General features: G+C 59.5%; 1 protein-coding gene across 1 annotated transcript; it reads right to left on the bottom strand.

The window, feature by feature from the left end:
- Positions 1-6,209: 6,209 nt before the first annotated feature.
- Positions 6,210-14,307, bottom strand: MISP (mitotic spindle positioning). Its single transcript, XM_057489572.1, has 5 exons — positions 14,225-14,307; positions 9,124-10,788; positions 8,456-8,583; positions 7,355-7,393; positions 6,210-6,976 (listed from the first exon to the last, which is right to left on the bottom strand). Exons 2-5 carry the CDS (start codon positions 10,730-10,732, stop codon positions 6,887-6,889), a joined length of 1,866 nt encoding a protein of 621 aa, XP_057345555.1. The 5' UTR covers positions 10,733-10,788; positions 14,225-14,307; the 3' UTR covers positions 6,210-6,886.
- Positions 14,308-14,717: the final 410 nt, after the last annotated feature.

Raw genomic sequence — 14,717 nt, 5'->3', positions numbered from 1 at the left:
GACCCAGCCAGGATGACCTCATGAACATAACTGACACCCACAGGGACCCTGTTCCCAAGTGGCTTCACATTCTTAGGTGCAGGGTGAATATGAGCTTGGGGCGACCCTATTCTGCCCACGACAGCAACTGTGTTTGCAAAGTGGGCACCGGGGGCCCTGCAAATAGCCTCAGATCTCAGGCCCGGGTTTGTTTTAAGCCAAACCTCACTCCCACTGGAAAGATTCTGCCCAGAAATTTGCTGCGGGTTCCTGGTGTGACCCCCCTGCTTGCAGACTGAGAGGTAATTGGGAGGAGGGAGCCCATGCGGACTTGAATACTTAAAAAGATGCAAAGGAGGATTTTTTTTTTTAAATTGCTCTCAGCAGGGCCACTGCAAATTTTTATTTAATTGCAATTCTTTTCACTCCTCTTTGGAAGTGGAAACTGGAGAAACAGTGTCACAAATCCCTCCAAAACGTCTGCTGGGGCCCAGCCTGCTGTGAGCCGCAGCCCTGTGCCCCCTTGCCAGTGAGCCCAGTCAGAGGGACCTCAGGCCCAGGGCCTGCTTGAAGGGTAGATGCCGCTCCATTCCCGCCTGGCTGGAGATGGGGGGCTGCCCAAGGGAAACGAGAAATCCACACTTGTATTAAGATAGCCTGATTTTTAAATTTGGTATGTTCTCCAAAACTTGAAATGTTGCTGGCCAAGGAAGAGAAGTCTGTGCTCTGAATTCAGCGGGGCCTCCAAGGTGAGGGGTTCTCAGGGGTTTCACCTGCCCATCAGCCCTCAGGTGGGTAGGCTACCTCCCCTTTACTGCCAGGGAAACCGAGGCTCAGCCAGGTGAAATGGCTGGTTTACTTAAGGCAACCCAGTGGTTGGACCTGGGGATGAGATCTGAATCCAGTCTTTCCCACCAGAGCCCATGCCCTAAACCCTACTCTAAGTTCCCCCAAATACACAGGGCCCCAAAACTGCCCCTAGTGACATATCCTATGTAAGCCCCTTGAGAAGAATGTTATTTAGTAAAGGCGAAGGGCTTTTCCAGACATAATTAAGGTCCCCAAATCAGTTAGTTGACTCTGAGTTAATCTAAAGGGACACCACTCTGGGTGGACCTGACCTGATCGGGGCTGGGTGAAGCCAACAGCCATAGGCTGTGTGTGTGTGGGGGGCACATGGCCCAGGCCAGGGGGGCACAGCAAGAAAGCTGGGATCTCAGCCCTACAGTGTAAGAAATAATCCTGCCAACACTCACAGGTGCTTAGGACCCCTTCCCCAGTGGAGCCTCGGATAAGAAGGCAGCTCGGCTGGCGTCTTGATTGCAGCCCTGTGGGACCCTGAGTGGAGGACCCAGCCACGCTGGGCTGGACTTCTCACCCTCAGAAACTGTGAGAAGATAAATGGGTGCTGCTGGAAGCAGCTAAGTGTGTGTTAGCTCGTCATGCGGCAGTAGCTGACCAACACAGCCATCTCCACCACAGGTCCGTTCCCACAGTAACCAACATCCTGTTCTTAAGCTACACACAAACGCACTCCAACTGCTGAGAGTTAAATTTCCAGGTAAAGCCAAAAAGCTCCTTCTGTCCTCTCACCCTCCAAGCCCACTTCTGTGCTACATGTGCGCTAGTCTAGACCTGCCTCGGTGAACACGGACACCGTCTACGGGGTGACATGACAGCGCAGTTCTCTCTGTGATTTGAGTCCTGCATGTTTTTTCAGCCAACAATCGGAGCTTGGGAATAATACATCCTCACCTAATGGAACGGGACCCACCTCTTTCCCAGGAAGACCACTGGGCGTCCCACGTGGTGAGAGCAGTTTCTCTTCATATGGGGGGCATGTGGACCGTTTCCCTATTTTCTCCCTCACACTGAGACCTCCCTGTCCAGGAGGCGTTCGAGTGCCAGCCTGTCCCCGAGTGTCGCGGCTGGACATGCAACCACTGGGCCCAGGAGTATGCCCATTTTCCTGATCAGTACGGCCTGCCCCACTGCCAGAGTTAGCAAATAAAAACACAGGATGCCCCCTGTTCGTTACGTTTGGACGTTCAGATAAACAGAGAGCAATTTCTTTTAAGCATAAGTGTGTCCCAAACACTGCATGGCGCATACTTATTCTTACAATGTCATTCCTGGTTGGTCTGGAATTCACACTGAAGTGGGTGTCCTGAATTTTATCTTATGACCTGTCCCTGCCTGCCTCCTTGCCAACAGCAGCCCCAGCTCCAGATGTGGGAGTGAGGGTTCCCCCAAGACCCCCCATGGCTGGTCGTGGGTGGGCCCCGCAGAGCCGAGTCTGGAAGCGTGAGCTCGGAAGCAGCTGCCGTGGAAGCCACTCTGGTGGAGAGGTTGTTACTCAGCAAACGCTGACAGACACGCACAGCCGGGCAGCCCCGGGGTGGAGGTGCCCGGCCCGGCTCCAGGATCTTTCTCCTGAACGCCCCACAGTCGTGCAGGAGTTAATTAAATAGGAGTGATTCTCCCAAGGAGAAGGTGAGGATGTGGAAACATGCCTAGAAGCAGACCCGGGAGGGAGGGAATAGGTGGGGGACTTTTAGTTAGAAACTCGGTTCAAATTCCAGCCTTTCTAATGGCCTAGGAGACAGTTATTCTCCCTTCCCAGATATAATACACCGAACTGGGACAGAACCAGGAAAGAATATCCACCCCCTTGCACGAAAGAACGGGGGGCCGCCAGGGACCCAGCAACAAGGGGTCTAAAGTGCTGCACACCAGGGTCACGTCCGTCTCCATTTCACCCTGAGCGTCTGCTCGGACTTCCCACACAGGCCTTCCCCCGCCTCCCCCGCTTGCGAATTCCACTAAGAATTCACTTAAACCGCTCACTGAGTGCCTTTTGGGACGTCAGCCTGGCAACTGGATAGAATTCTCTTTCTCTGCCTCATTAAAATAATTAAAGTAAAAGCGAATCATAAAAAAAAAAAACAGACATTTCCACCAGTCACACTTCTGGCTTCTCGGAGCTCATGGTCCAGACAGATCATGAATCTCAAGGAGGACATTGTACTGTTTCAGGGCATATCTAACCCTTTTTAAGTCTGAAAATTATAGGTCCCCCCCGGGTGGTTCCCAAGGGCCGTCTTATTCCTTAAAAGAGGCAAATACATTTTCTCTTGGTTTTTAAAAACTGTTAACATAAATTCACCATCCTAACCATGTCTAAGTGCACAGAGGGGGGCACGAAGCTCATAGCTCATTCACTCGTGCAGCTGCCCCTGCCTGCCGTCTCCAGAACTTTCCGTCTGCCCAAACGGAAGCTCTGTCCCCATGGAATACTCCCCACCCCCGGCCCCACCACTCACTTTCTGTCTCTATGGATGGGGCTCCCCTCGGGACCGCCTAGGAGCCGGATCGGACAGGGTCTGTCCTTAGTGTCCGGCTTGTGTCACTGAGTGCAGTGTCCTCGAGGTCCGTCCATGTTGTATAGGTGTCAGGGTCCTTCCTTTTTGTGGCTGAGTAATATTCTAGTCTGCATGGACTGTTCTGTGTGTATCTGTTCATCCCCTGACCGATGCTGTTGTTCCCACCTTTTGGCTGCTGCAAACTGTGCTGTTCTGAACATTTGTGCACAAGCATCTTTTTCTGTCCCTCAATTCAGTTCTTTGGGGTTTAGACCCAGTAGAATTGCTGGTCACAAGTCATTCTGTTTAACTAAGGACTCTGTCCTGGTTTTGTGCAGGTGCAGGTCAGTTAGGCTGAAACACAGCTCTGCCTGCTGTCTGCATTCAGGGACCCCCACCTGGGTGGCCCCAGTGGCCCTGGTGGGCGCAGGGTGGGGTGGGGATGCGGCCGTCATGTACCCACAGGCCTCACCGCACCACCTGATGGTGCAGGGTGGGGGACACACGGTCCCCATCTCCTGGGTGGGGGCAGGGCGCTCCCTCTGTGCAGGCCCCACCTGGAGGGCCCAGGCAGGTCACTGGCATCTAGAGCAACAGCAGGGCTCCAGGCTCTGCTCTGCGGCCCTTCCTGCCCCCTCCTGAGCCGAGGGCAGGGCCGGAGCCACCACAGACCAGGAACCCTGCCCCTGTCTCAGGCCGGCACGCTGCAGGGGGCTGGCTGGGCAGGGGCCGCCCTGGAGAGGGGGTCGTGGAGGGTGGCCCGCCGCTCCCACATCTAGCCATCAGGGTGGTGGGCTGGAGCCAGGCGGGGGGTGGGGAGCCCTCACAGAGGGGCCAGACCTGCGGCCTCCTCGGCAGATGCCAGACCACAGGCTCCTGTCAGGCGCAGCTGGACGTCGCTTCCTGTTTCTGAGTTTTCAGCCCGAGAAACAAAATCAGCCAAGGGCAGGGCAGGACTTGGGATGAGGAGAGTATGTGGGGGAGCCTGAGGCAGAGACAGAGGGACAGAGACAGAGAGAAGGGCAGAGAGAGGGACAGAGGGACAGGAATAAAGAGCCGGATGGGCCCCCCCACCCCAGCTCTCTGCCCCAGGCTCTGGCCTGGGGTGACCCGGTGTGAGTGTGGGGTAAGTGCCCACGTGGTTGCTGAGATGGGGCTCGCCCGTGGGGGTGCTGGCCACAGCCTACGCTGGGGTGGACACTCCTTCCTGGCACTTGGTTAGGGTTAAGGTTGGGGCTTCTCCAGAAACATTCACAGGCCAGATGCGAGGGGCCTTCTGGAGTCAGGGGGTGTCCCCGGACCCCCCAGAAGCTGGGCCTGAAAGAGACATTCTTGTGGAGGTTCAGTGGCGGGGGCACTTCTGAACCTGACGACTCACACACGTGTCCCTCCGTGGTGCAGCCTGGGGCAGAGAAGCACAGCCAGGCCGGGAGTTGGCGAAGGGGTCATGGGGGAGCCAGCCTTGCCTTCTTGGCATAGCTGCATGCAGGACACAGCCCCTGTCACAGTCCTGGGCACCCTGAGTAGACAGGATGGGGGGGAACTGGGAAGCGAGCAAGGCCCTGTGGGGTGGCCGGGCAGTGGCCCCAAAGGTGTCCCCATGCCAGTCCGGGAACTGACGTGTCCCCTCATGTGGCAGAGGGACTCACAGAGGGGGTAGTCAAGGCCCTGAGATGGGGGTGGCCTGGGTTCCTGGGGCCCAGGTTCCTCACAAGGTCCCTATGAGGGGGAGAGGAGGTCAGGGTCAGAGAGACGGGAAGGCGCGGCCCTGCCGGGGGTGCAGACAGAGGAGGGGCCCTGAGCTGAGGCCGTGGCGCCTCTAGAAGCTGGAAGAACGGGACACAGTTCTCCCAGGGCCCCCGGAGGAGCCGGCCCTGCCTGCTTGGATTTAGGACCTTTGACCCCGGAACACAGGATGACAAATGTGTCATTTCAAGCCACATTTGTGGTGATGTCATGGCAGTGGCTGGGGCTCCCAGGTCCTCAGAGGGATGGAAGGATGGCTGCGGGCACCAGGGAGGATGTGGAGTGTGGATTCATCTCAGGTGGGATACATTCTGGGCTCTGAGATGCCTTCCTGAAGGGGGCGGACCCCTCATTTGGTTCCAGGGGCTGGAACAGGATTGCCAACCCCAGAGAGAGACCAACTGTGGCCATCGAGGGGCGCTCTGCAAGGCCCAGGCTCTCCTGGGGCCAGGGCCCTGCCCCCTCCCTGAGATGGTCTCTGTGTGCCCCATGCAGCCCAGCCCCACTTCCTCCAGTGCCCCAGCCCACCCTCGGCCAGGCCCTGCCCCCACCCCAGCTATTTGGGCCCCTGTCCCTGCAGCTTTGCGAGCATCTTCAGGAAGGATTCTTAAAACCTCAAGGCGTTTTAGTGGCTCAGAGGGAGGAGACCCGAGGAGAGTCTATCACCAGACTCACCAGCAGCGTCAGGGAGCCTGTGGCTGAGGTCAGTCGGGGGCCACCATCAGCACCCCAGTCAGGGGTCGGCGCCCCCATGTGTGTGAGACCGTCTGACTGTGCACGGAGGTGCACCAAGGCCACACGCGGCTGCCGGGCTAGGATTTGGGTTTAGCGCCCACACTCCTGCCCGGAATGATCTGGTCTCCTGGCTGCCTGCCTGATACACGCGTGGAGCCCAGCCGGTGGCCACGCTGACCTCTCCTGAAGCCAGAAGGGCTGGGACTCTGCAGCAGCATAATTAGCTCCTCAGTTAGTGATCGAGGGGGGCCTGCTGCAGCGGGAGGTGCCAGCCCAACTTGGGAGGTCACTCGCTCATGTGGCCAGCGGTGAGCACCCACTGCATGCGCACCCCGGGATGTGAATGACAGCCCAATGGGAGCAGTGAGGCCGTCAGGGCAATGAGGCTTATGGAGGGGACGGGCAGCTCCCTCATGTTTATTCCATGGGGGACGCAGACAAGAGTCTGGGAAGCAGGACCCTTTTCTGCTCCAAATTGAGACTTTGCTCTGCCAGGTTGGGGGTGCCATCCACGGGACCCCACGCCAGAGTGTGGATGGACACGCCATGGAGATTGGGCCTTCTCCCTCAGACTGGTGTCCCAGGGTTGGAGTGGGGCCGGTCACCCCTTTCAGATCGGGACTTCTCAGGGTGGGGTGCCCAGTGTCTCCCCCTTCAGACCTGCAGCTCCTCAAGGTCCAGGACCCATGCCTCCTCCTAACCAGCCCCTCTGCCCTCAGACCAGCAGAAACAATGACATCTGCAGGTGGCAGCTGGTCTTCCTCTTTGAGTTCAAGAGTGTTTGCAAAAGTCTTAGAAGCAGAATAGACAGAGGTCCCATTGCATCCCCAGCTGTAAACCCAGCAAGCAGAACAATTTCTCCAGGAAAATGAACATGGGAAAGAAAACCCTCGCGTCTAAAAGCGCACCTGCCCTTGGGATTGTTGGCATGTGATAATGATTTGTGGTTCTGGGTGGTGGATCTGAGTCGGGGGGCTTTCCCCAAGGTGTGGGGCTCGGTAGGGTCTTGGCTGTTTCCCCCAGGGTCAGGGCAGTGCAGGAACGGAGAGCCCCCATCCCCAGGCTCAGTCCTCATCTTTGCTGGCATAGATGCCAGCTTCCCAGCGTTCCGCCATGGCATTCTTGTGCCGGGTCACCCGCGTGGCTTCCAGGACCTGCAGGAGGAGACAGAGACCCCATCGGGGTTCTAAGTCCACAGACATCTCCCCCTACTGCCATCTTATAGGAAAGGGTTAGAACAGGGTAAAGCGAGCCCATCCCCTTCAAAGCAAATGCCCTTGCCTTGGGCCCATTCTGCCCCAAAATTGTCACCATCCAAAGAGGCAGCATGTGGACCTCTGCCACGATCTGTGCCCATGGCAGGTTAAGAGCAGATCACAGTGAGATCTACCTCAGGCAGACACTTGCAATGGAGAAGATGCTCAATGATGCCCCCATGCCAAGAAAGGCTTCTGATGGCCCAGGTGAGGTGGGGCAAGGGGCTCGAGTCGGGGGAGGGAAGACCCAGGTCCCCACCCCAGGAGCACACTCACCTCTGAGTTGATATGGTCTGAGGTGCTGATTCTTGCGTACTGCAGGGAAGAAAAACATGTCAGTCCAAAAGGCCTGCCCCACCCCACAGCCTGCCTGGACAGCCCACTCCGTCACCACGTGGGCAGAAGGGAAGGCATTCTCTGCCCACTGTGGTCCTCCCAAGGGCCCCTTGATCACCCCAAACTCAAAGCCATCCACTGTGCTGTTCCTCATGCTGTTCCCTCAGTGAAGCCTGGGTCCATCATTCACGATTATTTTCTCTTTGTAAACTTCATCATAATAAAGACGGTTGACATTTACAGAGCTCTTGATGCAGCCAGCCCATGCTCTAAGGCTCAGAGGGGCTTTTCTCATCCTCATGCTCATTTTACAGAGGAGGAGACAGGATCAGAGAGTGGCAGGCATTTGCCCAACATCGCACTACAGACAAGCGGCAGGTCTGGAACTTGGACCTGGTCCCTGAGTGCATTCTGTGCCCCAACCAGCAGACTGGTCTGTGAGCACCAGGTAGGCAAGGCCAGAGACCGTGTCATTCCCTGTGGTGTCCCTGATACCCTGCCCAGGGAGGAGACGGCCTCGTGGTTGCAAATGTGGGGCACGGAATCAGGCCTGGATTCAAGTCCCAGCTCGGGAACTCACAGCTGTGTGCCCTGGGCATGTGTGACCTTAGCCACCTCTGAAAATGGGTGTGAAAGATTTCTCTCCAGGGTGTTACAGGAGTGGTGCACGCAGAAGGTAAGCACATCACAAATGTGGTGTGGACAACGATCATCAATGACGATGACAAAAATACACACAAAAATAATGATGATGATATTGATAAACTGCCCCTGTCTTCCTCCAGGCAGAGCTGGTCACTCAGCCTTTGATTCAGGGGGACAGCCTCATAGTGGGGACCCTGCTTATGTGACCTCTGAGGGCACATATGCAACTTATCTATCCCACACCTTCCATGTGGAGGTCACAGAGGCACAGTCACCCTTGCGGCAGTGAGGGAGACAGGACTCAAACCCAGGCATTCTGCCATCCCTCTGGGCCCTCTGTGGCCCTGGTGAGGGTCAGACCTCAGCCAGGCTTCTGGGCAGACTGGCAGGACTCACCCCCAGCTCCTTCTTTCTCTGCCCCGGGGCAGCCTCTGCTGGGGCCTCCGCTGTCCACACCAGGCCTGAATGCAGTTGGATGGGACTGAAGAAATGTGACTCAGACACCGAGTAGCTGCCTGTGATGCCTGTGGGGGGAGGGGGAAGCAAGGAGCATCAGGGGGGGGTTCTCAGAGCCCCTTGAGGGCAGAACATCTGCCAAACCCCAGCCAGGGGAGACACAGTCTCTGGCCAAGAAGCTGGATGCAGATGAATGGACAGACAGATGAGCAGACAGCTGTTTGGGAAAGCTAACGGACAGATTGACCAAAATGGTCAGTCTGGAGACACCGGCCAGACAGATGGGCTGACCACCCAAGGTGAAAACAGTAAAAGGGATGGGGAGTGTTTCATATGGACAAAACGGAGCTATCACACAAGACCATATGACATCTGCAAACCTTTATGCACCTAATAACATCCTGAATCCATAAAGCAAAACCTCAAGGCAAAGGGGTTGCCTCTCTCCAAAATCTATAGCTCATGCAGGTAGACTAGCTGGTAGAGGATGTGGACAATGTCCCCCAGAGATTCCCCCGGCCACCAGCCCCTCCTGGCATCCCCACCTTCCTGTGCTCCAAGCTCTGAGGCCCTGAGCAAGGCAGCCATTCCCCAGCACCCCTGCTCACCCGACGCTGCAGACGAACTCCTGGAGTCTGGGTCGCAGCCCTCAGCCGGAGGTGGGGAGAAGACCTCGGGGAAGAGCGCATTCCGCCGCTCCTCCGCCAACTCCTGCTCCCGCCGCAGCACGCTTTCCACCTCCCTCTCCAGCAGCTCGGACGACTGGGACCTCTGCAGCCTCAACGCTGGGGCCCCAGCTGCCTCCCAGGCCCAGACACGGGGGACCTCAGCCTGCTGCGACACGTCTGGCACCCGGAACCGCAGGGGACGAAGGCGGAAGTACTCCCTATGCACAGCACCCCTGTTGGCCTGCAGGGGTCCCTGGGGGGGCTTCCAGTGCTTCTGTTTTGTGTCCGAGGGTCTTCTGGAGGATTTGGAGACGTGCCTCTGAGACCCCACGGCCTCTGGAGAGCCCACGACCTTGGCCTCATCTGCAGAAAGGCCACTGGGCTTGCCGTATGCATGGAAAGCTGGGGATCCCGGCTGGGGGGTCCTGGGGTTCAGGTACGGCTGGTAGGTCTCTGGTGGGATGCGGTTCACCTTCCTCACCTCTGGGGTAGGGTCGGCTGCACTGGCACCCGGGGCCAGATCGAGGATGGAGTCTGAGCTGAGGGCTCTCCGGAGCCCAGGCTGAGGAGCCTCGAAGACCTCGTCCGGCGTGGACGGCTGGCCTGGCCGCAGGCCCTTCCGCCGGTGGCCCTCCTCGCGCTGCATCTCCTGCGCCATGTCCCGCTGCACGTAGAGGTACGGGCGGCCCCTCTCCCGCCGCGGGGTCTCGAGCAGGCTCACCTTGGTCAGCAGCGGCCTGCTGCGGATCTCCACCAGCTCCTCGTGGCTGGCTGCCCGCCGTAGGCCCCTCTGCTCTCGGAGGTCTGCCTCGCGCTCCTGGGCCCGCCGGATCTCCCGCTCGATGGGGGTCTCCTTGGGGAGCTCTGGGGACCCCGCTCCGGGCCGGGAACCAGGGTCATCCACGGCCTGGCCCTTTTTCTCTACGATGACCGTCTCCGTTCCCCGGGGCTCGGCTGGGATGATATACCCGTTGGCCAGGGGCGGCCTGTTCACGGCCTTGGGGGCCTGCCCGGCCCCGCGTGGGGCCTGCACACTCGCCTGCTCCAGGCTCAGGAACTGCTGCCGGGCTGCCAGGAAGCAGATCTGCTCGCTGTCGACCATGTTCTCCTCTAGGGCCAAGGGCTGAGGTCGGCCGGGGGTGCTGGGCTCCCCACGGTCATAGAGTGTGGCCACTGTGGCACTCTTCCTGACCGCCTGGCCCTGGATGACTGCCTGGCGCTCCTGCTCCAGGTCCCATGGCCGCCTGGGCTGCGCATCCCCAGCGTCCAGGTGGCAGGCTTTTGCCCCCTCATGCTCTTCGCCCTCTGTGCAGTGTGGCCGTGGGGTCAGCCGGCCAAGAGCGGAGGGCAGGTGTCCGGGCGCTCCCTTCTTCACCACGTCCGGCTGGGCCTCCCAGTCGGTGGCACCTGGTCCCGGCTTATCCAGGCCCCAGCCGCTGCCTGTGGGCCCCACGTCCACCAGCTGGAATGTGTAGCTGGCGTCACCATCGGCGGCCACGCGGGGTGAGTGGGGGATGCCGAAGATGGGGTATCTGGTCACTCGGTCCATGTTCTGGGGGGTCTCAGCGCACCACCAGCAACTGGGGTGCAGTCGCTCTGGTTGTGCTGAGGGAGGAGAAGAAAAATATGACAAGCGGGCCACAGCTTCCCCTGAAAGGGCTGGGTGGCCTCTGCGCTCGGCTCGGGTGGTGAGTGACCCGACCTGGCCAAGGACATGACTTCCCGACACTGCAATTAACACTGAAAACCGGACCTTCTTCCCACGGGGCTTGTCAGGCTGGTCGGAAGAAGCCGGTGGACGCAGCTGGCTCGAAAGCAACCCCAGACCCAACAGAGCATCCTGAGAACGGCGTCCGAGTGTGGGATCCGGCCACACATGGACCTCGCCCAGCGGTGTCTGACCAGCATGGCGGTGAGCCCCCTGCTGCCCTGCTCCCAAGCCGCCCTTCCTGCCCGGCTCGCCATGTCCAGACTGAAGCCGTCCCCGGGCAGCCCCACCAGGGCATGTGTCTCCTCTCCCAGGGCACACAGCCCGAGGTTCCTCCTGTGACCTCTTGCACCCAGTGTGTACAGATGGCCCCACCGCGGGGAAACCACAGCCCAGAGCGGAGCGGTGACTGGCAGAGACTCCAGTCTCCTGGCTCCCACATCCTGGACCTCTCCCCTGCACCCACCCCGTGGGACAGCTCGTCCCATCCCAGACGGCCTCCTACCTCGGTGCCAGAAAGGCTAGGCAACATCTTGGACCTTGCCCTGCTGGGCAGGGTGCGGCCACAGAGTCTCTGGGTCACACCCTGACCCAGTGCCCCAGAGCCCCAGAGCCCCCACCCCCCACATGCTTGAGTTTCCACTGAGCACAGCTCCGGGAGCCTCCTCCCTGAAGGTCCTGCACCTGCTCTCAAACCTCCACGGCTCCCGGTGCGGTTCTTCCGGCCTGCCCTGGGCACTCAAAGCTCCCATCTGGCCTCAGCACAAACCCCCAAACTCCTCAGGTGCCCAACTCCAAACCCAAACCCCCTCCTCCTTCAGCTCCTTCTGCCTGGACCCTTCATGCTTTCAATAGCTGCAGCCCCCAGGACACCTCCTCCAGGGAGCCCCCTGGGCTGAGCCCGTCATCCAAGTATCTCCTGTGTGCCGGGCCCATCACCCGAGTGTTAGGTGTTGCCTTTTAACAGCTGAGGAAGGAAAGAGTGGCTGCTCAAATGGTCCTTGTCCTCGGCCTCAGACCCCCGTCCCAGCAGAGCTACCATATATGTCCGCTGCCTTTACGCCAACTTGCTTGTCAAGCTAAGTGTAGTTCTAAAAAGGAAAGCGCAGCCCCTCCCTGAACTGGGAAGTGTTATCAGACAACCCAAGGGGAACAGTGTGCAACTAGCTCATTATGTACATCAAATACTGAAACCATAATTAAGAGAACAACATTTCAAACAAGCAGGCCTGGGTAGTAACTCCCAGCCAACCGGGCTGACCGCCGCCCCAGTGACCAAACAGCCCCACTGAACTTTATCCTTGAAAGTCGCTGGCGGTGGACACGTCTTTGAAAAGGGGGATCAGCTTACTTAAGGCCTGTCCTCTCCCGGCTGAAGCTGCCAGCCCAGGACATGCTCTGCCTGTGGCCCTAGGAGAACATCCCCCCTGCACCCAGATGGTGGTATACAGCAGGTGCCTAATAAAGGCTGACCCAACAAAGCATAATCTCTGCAGACATCAGCTGCCCCAGGTGTCAGGACATGGGGTCAGGTTCATTTTAGCCACTGACCTGGCTGCCCCTGTGGGGCTCCCCTCCAGCCAGGAGCTCACCCTCTGGCCCAGTGCTGACCCTGAGGGCTGGGCAGGTCTGGGTCCCTGTCCCCACACCCTGGGCTCCCTGTTGGGGGGGGGAGCAGGCATGGCAGGAGTGTCGCAGGTATGTTTTCTGAGTGAGCAACCATACGTTCACCCAGCATGATTTATAAGCCACTTTGAGAAAAGGGCCACCTGCCCGGAGGGTGTCATTCTCCCGGAAGGGCCGAGTGAGGGTGGGTGGGAGGATCCACTTCCTCCTCAGCCCATTCCTCCAGGGTGATTCACAGGAGCCGGAGGGGTGGGATTCGGGCGGCTCTGGCGTCTGGGGTCAAGGCCCCCGTGCCCCACTCCCTTGTGTCTTTAGGCAAGTCTCAGTTCTCCTCTGAGATGGGAGGTGGAATCCAGAGCCCACGACTCGGCCCCAAAGGGCTCCCGTACACATGCAGGGCCTTGTGCCTGGTGTGCAGTAGGTGCTAGATAAATGTTTTCGTGGTGGCTGATGATCTTAGCAAACTGGATGCACCACTGATCTCAGGGTGACTCCGGAGCAGGTGTTCCAACTTGCAAATCGGGATCGTGCTGCTCCCAAGGGGGACCTACACCGGGCGCCTGGAGTGAGGAATCCCGGGGCAGAAGATCGCCCCCCGAACAGCTTCACAGGCTCTGTGCACATGCGCAAAAACAAGCGCAAAGCTCCTCTCGCCCTGAGCACCTCACGCCAGCCCACCTACTCCTAAGATTCTGTGACGTACCACCATCCTCTCTCCCAGCTGACAGAGGAAGGAACCAAGGCCCAGAGAGGAGGTTGCTTGGCCAGAGTCACACAGCCAGTGGCAGAACAGGTCCAGGAGCCCAAGTCCTTCCTTCCAGCTGGTCACCTCCTCCTCCAGGAAGTCTCCCCTAGATGGCACCTCCTCAGCCCCGCCCTGTACTAGGTCAATACCAGCCTCAAACTGGGTTTATGGTTCCTGGTGCCACATACCTGCTTTCCCATCACTGCAACTGGCCTCCTGCACTCGGGGAAAAGGTCCAGTGGTGGGGCCCAAGGCTCCCACAGGGCAAGGTCACACCAAGGGCGTGGGCCCTGGCTGGGAGCCCCCAGCACTCTGAGACACCCGGACACTCTGGGCCATGTCTCTGCCCCAGCCCCATGAGACATGACCCCCCACCCCAAGGCTGGATAGAGTCTCTCAGCTGACACCCCCACCCCACTGCCCGTGTGCCCCAGCCAGACCCTGGAGTCTGGGAGGTGTTGTGTGCTGCTCAAGGCCTCCCCAGCAAACTCTGGCGGGTGCTAAGTGTTCCCACAGGAGCCTCAGAATTCCCAGAGCCAATGGGAGCCCCTCTGGCCTGTGGCCATGGGGGATACCGATCAGGCGCCTCCCTCAGCGGTCAGGGCTCCTGGCTCTTGGACTTGGGGGCCTGAGGCCCTGGGGGAAGGCTGAGGTCCCAGCAAGTCCAGGGATAGGGCCTCTGCTCCCCTGGGTGGGGGCTAGTAAGAAGCACAGAGCCACCATAGGGGTGCAGAGCAGGGGGAGGCCCCCACCAGCCCAAGACCCCAGCTGGGCCCAGAGGGAGATGGGGTGGGGGTAGGGGCGGAGGGCCTCCCTGTATCCCATGGGCCCCATAGGTGAGCAGACTGTGCCAACTGGCACATGAACCCCCAAGACAAAAACAGCCCCCACCCCGTGCAGGACCCGCACCCTGCCCAAGCTTTGTGCCTCTGCCGACTCTGCTCGCGCACCCTCAGCCTTACCTGTCGGCTCCCAGCCTCCTGCAGCCTACCAGCTGGCTCTGACTGTCGGGAGCCAGAGGCCCCCAGGTGACGCCCTGCCCACAGGTTGCCAGGGCGCAGGGCCCCACCCTGGGGGAGCAGGTGCACTACCTCCCCCAGGCCCCACCCAGGCTTGGGACACAAAGTCCAGAGGAGGCAGGAGAAAGATGATGCCGGGCAGAGGGTGGGCACCATGCCCGCTGTGCACTGCCCTGGGCCCCATGGCTCCAGCCTGTGGAGCCAGAACTCACCCTGACCCCTCCCTCCCTCCAGCTGCTGTCTGGCTCTCCCGCCATCTCTCAGCACCACTCAGAGAGGGGGTGTCACTTGCCCAGGGTCACACAGCAGGCCCATGAACCAGCTGCCGGCTTCTCGGTTGGGGGGAGGGAGGGTCCAAGTCCCAAGCCCACCTGAGCCACTGGCTCAGCCCACCCCGCGGGGCTCCTCCCCCCAGAGAGGCCCCTTCTGGGGCAGC

Source organism: Manis pentadactyla, chromosome 12 (genome assembly GCF_030020395.1).
Source record: "Manis pentadactyla isolate mManPen7 chromosome 12, mManPen7.hap1, whole genome shotgun sequence".
Classification (NCBI taxonomy): domain Eukaryota; kingdom Metazoa; phylum Chordata; class Mammalia; order Pholidota; family Manidae; genus Manis; species Manis pentadactyla.
The sequence above is the reverse complement of the archived record's forward strand: the minus strand, read 5'-3'. Positions and strand labels throughout refer to the sequence as shown.